Source organism: Polypterus senegalus, chromosome 14 (assembly GCF_016835505.1).
Source record: "Polypterus senegalus isolate Bchr_013 chromosome 14, ASM1683550v1, whole genome shotgun sequence".
NCBI classification, from domain to species: Eukaryota; Metazoa; Chordata; class Cladistia; order Polypteriformes; family Polypteridae; genus Polypterus; species Polypterus senegalus.
The window spans coordinates 134,464,311-134,472,713 of NC_053167.1; the positions used below are offsets into that span (position 1 = coordinate 134,464,311).

The 8,403-nt window shown below is 40.3% G+C and overlaps 1 protein-coding gene across 2 annotated transcripts in view; it reads right to left on the reverse strand.

The window, feature by feature from the left end:
* The window catches only part of ap1m3 (adaptor related protein complex 1 subunit mu 3), a 57,948-nt gene extending 49,978 nt beyond the window's left edge, over nt 1-7,970 (reverse strand). The window contains exons 1-2 of one of the 2 annotated variants that reach the window (XM_039734498.1): nt 7,885-7,970; nt 4,804-4,934 (exon numbers count right to left, since the gene is read on the reverse strand). In XM_039734498.1, the coding sequence (XP_039590432.1) occupies nt 4,804-4,850 (47 nt within the window). In that variant the 5' untranslated portion in view covers nt 4,851-4,934; nt 7,885-7,970. Of the gene's footprint in view, nt 1-4,803; nt 4,935-5,019; nt 5,115-7,884 lie in introns of those variants that run through there. The other variant, XM_039734499.1, reaches the window with a different exon arrangement.
* Between the last annotated feature and the right edge of the window lie 433 nt (nt 7,971-8,403).

Sequence of the window (8,403 nt, forward strand, 5' to 3'; positions counted from 1 at the left end):
CCGCGATGCTGGACCCTGCCATATCCTTAAAGGCATCTCAGCTAGAAAAATTGGAAATGATAGATAGATAGATAGATAGATAGATAGATAGATAGATAGATAGATAGATAGATAGATAGATAGATAGATAGATAGATAGATAGATAGATAGATAGATAGATAGATAGATAGATACTTTATTAATCTCAAGGGGAAATTCCCATACTGCAGCAGCAGCATACTGATAAAAAACTATTAAATTAAAGAGTTATAACAATGCAGGTATAACAGACAATAACTTTGTATAATGTTAACGTTTACCCCACCGGGTGGAATTGAAGAGTCTCATAGTGTGGGGTCTCCTCAGTCTGTCAGTGGAGCAGGACGGTGACAGACCTGCCTGGAGATGATCCTGTTCAGTGGATGCAGTGGATTCTCCATGATTGACAGGAGTCTGCTCAGCGCCCGTTGCTCTGCCACGGATGTCAAACTGTCCAGCTCCGTGCCTACAATAGAGCCTGCCTTCCTCACCAGTTTGTCCAGGCGTGAGGCGTCCCTCTTCTTTATGCTGCCTCCCCAGCACACCACCGCGTAGAAGAGTGCGCTCGCCACAACCGTCTGGTAGAACATCTGCAGCTTCTTATTGCAGATGTTGAAGGACGCCTGCTTTCTAATGAAGTATAGTCGGCTCTGTCCTCTCTTGCACAGATCATCAGTATTGGCAGTCCAGTCCAATTTATCATCCATCTGCACTCCCAGGTATTTATAGGTCTGCACCCTCTGCACACAGTCTCCTCTGATGATCACGGGGTCCATGAAGGGCCTGGGCCTCCTAAAATTCACCTCCAACTCCTTGGTCTTGCTGGTGTTCTACATCAGCTCCATGAGACTGAGAGTTTGAGTGCGTGTTTTGAGTTCAGAATGGGATAGCTTGGAAACCTGTTCAGGTTTGTTTCCTACTTTGCACCCAACTCTGCTGTTGTTAGCTCTTGTCTACCTCTGATGGGATGAAGGAGTGTTTGAGAGTGAGGTCATGTGATCTTTTTATGGTTGTAACAGAAGCCTACTTCTCATTTGACCTTTGACTGATCACCTCTTATTCTGTTCTATTTAAAGTGTTCACTGGTAGCCTTTAATCATTTTTGTTTGCCTTGAGAGAGCCTAGACTGTGCTATCATAATTTATGATCCACCTGGTGAAGAGGGAGTGTTGTCTTTAGTCATTATATTGGACTTGTTTTTTATTGGTCTTTAAACTCCAACAAATAGATTTCATTTTGTTTACTTTTACATTAACCTATCCCAGTTTTAAGAATATTGTGCTGAAGTAAATATTTATCACTCCATTCAGTATCAGACAACTGTTATAGTAACCATTTAGACCAGGGTTGTCCAACCTGGAGGGCCGCAGTGGCTGCAGGTTTTCATTCTAACCATCTCTTAATTAGTGAGCCGTTTTTGCTGCTGAGTAACTTGTTTTGCCTTCGTTTGAATATGACGTGACTCAGACCCCTTAGTTATTTCTTTTTCCTTAATGAGCAGCCAAACAATAATGAGACACAAAACAAACCATCACATGACCAGCAAACCTGAAAAGGTGAAGGTCTCGGTCATTTGGTCTGCTCAGGTCACCAAAACATCTTGATGGTGGTCTTAGAAAAAACAGAAAATCAACAGTCTGCTGTGGCCGAATAAGAGCAGCAACAAGTGATGATATTCAATAACGGCTTTAAGAAACTGGTTGGAGTGAAATTGGCTGGAGTTTGACGTTCCAGTCTAGCTGGTCATCTGTCGGCTCGTTTCACATCTCATTTCTATTTGGCTGCCATTTAAAGAAGAAATAAATCAATTCAGAAGACTGTATCCTTAAAAACAGGGCTATTAAAAATGAAGGGGAAAGGAGTGAATTAGCAATGAAAACTGCTCACTTATTAGGAAAATGGTCAGAATGAAAACCTGTAACCACTGTGGCCCACCAGGCCTGGAGTTGGACACTCCTGATATAGAATATCTCTCTATTACTTTTTTTTTTTTATTAATTTTATTACAATCCATACATAGCAATCAAGTTTTTACAAAAAAAAGAATTAAGTTAAGAACAGATCGATCCCCACCCCTGAGAGAGAGAGCAAGCCAAACGGTGTTAAATTTAAGGCTTGTAAACATACCTAAATTAATAAATTCTCTGTGCTTCATGAACTTATTTTAAAATATTACTGATTAGATCCTGCCATGTTTTGAAAAAAGTCTGTACGGATCCTCTAACTGAATATTTGATTTTTTCCAATTTCAAATAGTATAACACATCAGTTTCCCACTGACTTAAAAGAGGAGAGTTTGGGTTCTTCCAGTTTATCAGAATGAGTCTGCGTGCCAACAGTGTAGTGAATGCAATCACAATTTGTTTGTCCTTCTCCACTTTAAACCCTCTGGAAGAACCCCAAACACAGCTGTTAATGGGTTAGGAGGGATTGTGAGTCCAAGGCTGTCTGAGAGGTAATTAAAAATTTTTGTCCAGAATAATGTTAATTTGGTGCAGGCCCAGAACATGTGACCCAGTGAAGCTGGGACTTGGTTGCAACGTTCACAGGTTGGATCTCACCCTGGAAACATTTTGGAGAGTTTTAGTCGAGACAGATGTGCTCGATATATAATTTTGAGTTGTATAATTGTATGCTTTGCGCATATGGAGCTCGAGTGAATTCTCTGCATTGCTACTTTCCACTCCTTTTCTGATATATTAATTGAGAGATCTTTTTCCCAGTGTCCTCTTGGATCTTTGAAAGGGAGGGATTGTAAAATGATTTTATATATTGTAGAGATGGAGTCTAATTCTTTAAATTGAGCAATATTTTTTCCAGCGTGGATGAGGGTGCAAGATGAGGAAAATCTGGAAGGTTCTGTTTAACAAAGTTTCTGATTTGAAGATAGTGAAAGAAATGTGTAGCTGGAATGTTAAATTTGGAATGTAATTGTTCATAGGATGCAAAGACGTTGTCTATATAAAGATCTCTAAGCAAGTTAATTCCTAATTTTTTCCAGATATTAAAAACTGCATATGTTTGTGAAGGTTGAAAGAGGTGGTTCTCTTGCAGGGTGCCACAGATAGAAGCTTCTCCGTCTTAAAATGCTTTCTACATTGGTTCCAGATTCTAAGTGAGTGGAGCACAATTGGGTTATTAGTGTATTGCCGATAGCGTGTGTTTATTGGAGCGCAGAGCAGGGAATACAAAGAAGTACTGCAGGATTTTACTTCTATTGCGGTCCAAGCCTGTGTATGTTCTTCTATTTGTGTCCAGGTTCTTATCGCCTGTATATTTGCTGCCAAGTAATAAAACTGGAAGTTAGGTAGAGCCATGCCACCTTCTGCCTTTTGTCTTTGTAGGGTCGCTCTTTTGATGCGTGGATGTTTTGAATTCCAAATAAATGAGGTTATTGTTGAATCTAATTGCCTAAAAAATGATTTATTAATGTATATTGGGATGTTTTGAAATAAAAAAAGGAGCTTAGGAAGAATATTCATCTTAACAGTGTTAATTCTTCCAGCTAGTGTGAGATGAAGGGTTGACCATCTATGCAAGTCTTGTTTAATTTTTTCCATGCAGACGACGAAATTTTGTTGATATAGAACTTTATGTTTACTTGTGATGTTTACCCCGAGGTATTTAAACTGTTCTGCAATGATAAAAGGTAGGGTGTCTAATCTAATATTATATGCTTGAGGATTCACTGGAAAGAGTACACTTTTATTCAGGTTAATTGAATATCTCTCTATTACAATAAAAAAATCTTGGGACGAGACATGACTTTTGGAAGAGACTTTTTTCAAGGATGCCCCGCGAGATGGAGACTTTTACCATGAGATTCTTTCAAGTCACACCCTACCTACAACTATTTTCAAACAAGACCACAATCATCAGGTGCATTCCAGCACTTACTTATGAACACACACACACACTTACGAAGATTCAGTATAGAATCACCCATTCATCAAAATATGACAGCAAAAAATGATGAAGTCAAACAAATTAATGCAAAAATTGTCGATCGGTTACACGTCAAATTGGTTAAATGCGTATCAACAAACTACGCTGAAGCAGTTGGTGTTGATCATGCGGAAGTTGAGCCATATTACTGTTGAAAGAAGGAGGGATCATAATGTCATTGCATAATTTATGTCTGAGTGATGGACTATGCAGTGGAATAAGATTAGTTGTATTCAAAATTGGTCGAACAATTCTAACATGTAAAATTTTAACAGGCGACAAGAAAGGTAACGTAGTACATCTTCAAGGGATAACATTAGACACAAAAGAAGATCTTGATATGCCATTCATATTAAAACATTAACAGTTTCCCGTTAGAATAGCTTTTGCTATGACAATTAAATCACAGGGACAAACATTTGAAAAAGTCAATTTATTTATTAGAGAGAAAGAAACGAAATTCACTCACGGGCAGTTATAGCTGCGTTGTCATAATGTAAATCCAAACACTGACTCAAAATTCAATGCGATCGTGAAGAAAAGTTAATTCCAAATATTGTTTTAACTGAAGTTTTAAGGTACAAGTGAAAATATTAATAAAGTATGTAACAATTCCCATGAAAATAACAATCTCTTTAAATTGTATATCCGGTTAACCAAACCCAGGGGTTGGCGAGCGAAGTGAGCAGGGGGTGGAGCCCCCTAGTCTACCATAATTATAAAACTGAAAATGACAAATAAACGGCAGTGAATACTTATATAAAAGAAAAAAATCTGTGCCAGTCTGACAAAAGTAACCAATAAACTGAGAATGATGACAGACTTCGACAATGACTTACTCTTGGAGTATTTTGCTGTCTGTTGTTTGAGGAAATCCAAAATCCATCAGTTCATCTAACAACTCGTACACAGTAACAAAATTATCTCGAATGCTCTCCTCTTCCAGCTCTTTGAAATACTCTTTAAACACCTAGAGAGGAAAAGGCAGGAATAAGTTCTGGAATGATCATTACACAAGTGGAGAATTACCAAATTCCAAATTTATGCTTATCAACCTTAGAGTTCTGCCTGTCATTTTTAAGCTTACTGTCATGCTGAATCAAGACAGCCTATTCTGTTTGAAATGCAGCTAATCAAAGGTCAAGAGAAAAAAACAAAAAAATCTATATAGGATTAACAATTTATACGTCTCTTCCTACTAATGTAGGAAATCTACAGCTACGGTGGCAGACAAAAGAATTGAATCCCCTTGAAAGTCATCTTCATTTTCTGCATGACCAAAGATTTGCACAGATATTCAGTATTTTCATGTGAACTCTTCTGCAGTAACTATACATTTCCAAAGTTCAATTGAACCATTCTCTGTTGATATTTAACTGAAGAAGACAAACTCCAAAGTTAGTGTTTGCATACGTATTTAAACCTCTGTGCTGTGGAAGCTCCAGGTTTACACAAATGACAAGAAAAAACACAAATGTCAGTCAGTCAGTCATTGTCCAACTTGCTATATTCTAACACAGGGTCACAGGGGTCTGCTGGAGCCAATCCCAGCGAGCAAGGCAGGAACAAACCCCGGGCAAGGTGCCAGCCCACCACAGGGCACACACACACCCATAAACCTGCATGTCTTAGGACTGTGGGAGGAAACCCGCGCAGACACGGGGAGAACATGCAAACTCCACGCAGGGAGGACTCGGGAAGTGAACCCAGGTCTCCTGACTGCGAGGCAGCAGCGCTACCCACTGCGCCACCGTGCCACCCCTGACACAAAGGTGACAGTCATAATTAAGCATAATGAGGTGTGACTTGTGAGTCCTGTACCTTTTACTGGCTATAAAATGACCACTTTGTAAGGGCCATAGTCGTTGTTGGACAATCACTGCAAAAAATGAAGACAAAGGAGCATCCTACTGATATGAAAAACAAAGTCATTGAAATATACAAGGCAGGAAATGGCGACAAAAAATAGCGAGGAGTTTGAATGTAACGTTGTGCACTGTTGGATCAATCATCAGAACATGGAAGGCTCATCACAGCAGTTGAACTCTTATTAGAACAGGCTGTCCATCCAAACTAGTGAGAGAGCCCACTAAAAATGCAACCGTCACTCTCAGAAGTCAGCAAACTGGAGTGAAGGTGTAGGAGACTGCATTTTGAAGAACACTCCATAAAACAGGCCTCTACAGGAGGGTAGCAAGAAAGAAGTCATTCCTTAAGAAGGTCCACCTAAATGTTACAACGCATAAGAAAAACCCTGTTAAGATGTGGGAGAAGGTTTTAATAGTCAGATGAGATCAAAATGGAACTTTTTGGCCTGACTTCAGAGAGGAACGTGTAGCACAAAACTAACGCTGCCCAGGCCTCAAGAAACACCATACCTACTGTGAAAAATGCTGGTGGCGGCATCAGGCTATGGGGGTGCTTTTCATGTGCTGGGACTGGAAATCTTGTCAGAGTGGAAGGGACAATGGATGGACACAAATACTGTACAATATCAAATGAGAAATTGTTCCAGTCTGCTAAGGGCGAAAATTTGACTTAATAATAACCTTAAGCATTAAAAATGGCTGAAAGACAGAAAGGTGATTGTTTTGGAAGCCCTGATTTTGTCCCTATTGAGAATCTATGGCACTATTTGAAAACTGATGTCCAGAGGTGCCAGCCTACCAACCTAGAGGGTCTCCATCAATTCTGCCGAGAAGAACAATGAGCAAAACTGGGAAAAGTTACTTCAAAGGAAAGAAGACTGTTATTGCAGCAACAAGGTCTTCGACAAAGTAATACTGTGTAGGCCTTGAATACCTATGCAAACACTAACTTTGGGGCTTTTCTTCTTTAGTTAAATATCTACACAAAAAGGTTTATTTTGACTTTGAAAATGTATTGTGTGAAAGAAGCCCAGATCACAGACAGACACCAAGGACACATAATGTCCAAAAGCACACTCTACTTGTTTTCTTTTATCGCACAGCACAATGCACCACAAACAACTCACAGTCCCTATTTCTTCTTTCTTCTTCTTCCTTTTATCTTCTCTTCTGCCACCTCCACTCCTCTCTTGCAAGCTCTGTCTTTTTCCTCCTGACTCCGGCTCCTCGAATGGAGTGAGGCGGCCCCTTTTATGTTTCCTGGGCGCCTTTTTCTCCTGGTGTAGCAGAAGTGCTACATGGGCACCCGGAAGCACTCCAGGTGCATTTAGTTCATCTTCCGGCAGCACTTCCTGATGTAGCGGAAGTGCTGTCATCTAGGGCTCCAGGATCGTCCAGATGCCCCTGGCAGTGGCCATGGACCTCAACAGGGTTGAGTTTCAAGCTCCAAATCCGGGGCCCCAATGTAATCCAGGGGGACAGCCCTCTTGCACCCTGAGTAAGATATTGCCCCTCTCCCAGTCCTTCTCTTCTCCAGGGGTCCTAGTGGGGCAAGGTCCCAGGTCATCTGCCACAATTGTTATAGCATAAGAGTTCTCTTATGTGTGTAAATATGTGTGCAAATCTTTTATCCATCCATCCATCCATCCTCTTACGCTTATCCAAGGTCGGGTCGCAAATCTTTTATTATACACAAAATTAGGATGACTTTCAAGGGGACTGAATATTTTTGCATGCCACTGTAAGTTACCTTTTCAGAGAGGAGCTGCTTGGAGGTATTCCAACTGACAAATTTAAAAAATGTAGTTACAATTATCTGCAAGCACAAAAAAAAGCAGCTGCAATAGGGAAAAAAGATAGAAACCTAAAAGAAATTAGGGTTAGGGTGAGCGTGATAATGCTAAGCATCTAGAAAATGGCTACCTAATACCCTGAATTTCTTACAGATTGAGGAATAGAAATTTGTCTTTTATTCAAGTAACATTGACAAAGGCTAAAAAAACAGGAGTGACACAAAGATAAAATCGCAGTGGTGTCACATTCTATACTTACCTCCACTATTTTATACAGGAAGGCAAACACAAGTGCAGCATTGGCATTCTTCTTAGTTATAGCAACCACTGTGAGGCAAAGTTAAGAAAACTCTACAAAGGAGACCAAGCCCCATAAATCAACATAGCAGTAGAGTGTTGTGCCGCGTTAGCTATAGATTGATACAGAGAGAAAGTAGGGTGAAATGACAACTTTTTATGTCCAACGATCAAAATTGGGATCCTGGACCGAGAGCAGAACCAGGTATACAATATCATCCATCCATTATCCAACCCGCTATATCCTACTACAGGGTCACGGGGGTCTGCTGGACACAATCCCAGCAAACACAGAGCGCAAGGCAGGAAAAAAACCCCGGGCAGGGCACCAGTCCAACGCAGGTATACAATATCAGTTTACAAGAAAAGCAATCCATACATTGACTAAGGGATAACACGGAGATCATTGTCAAACCAGCCAATAAAGCGGTGCCTTAGTAATCATGAACACATCCGATTATATAAAAGAGGCACAGAGGCA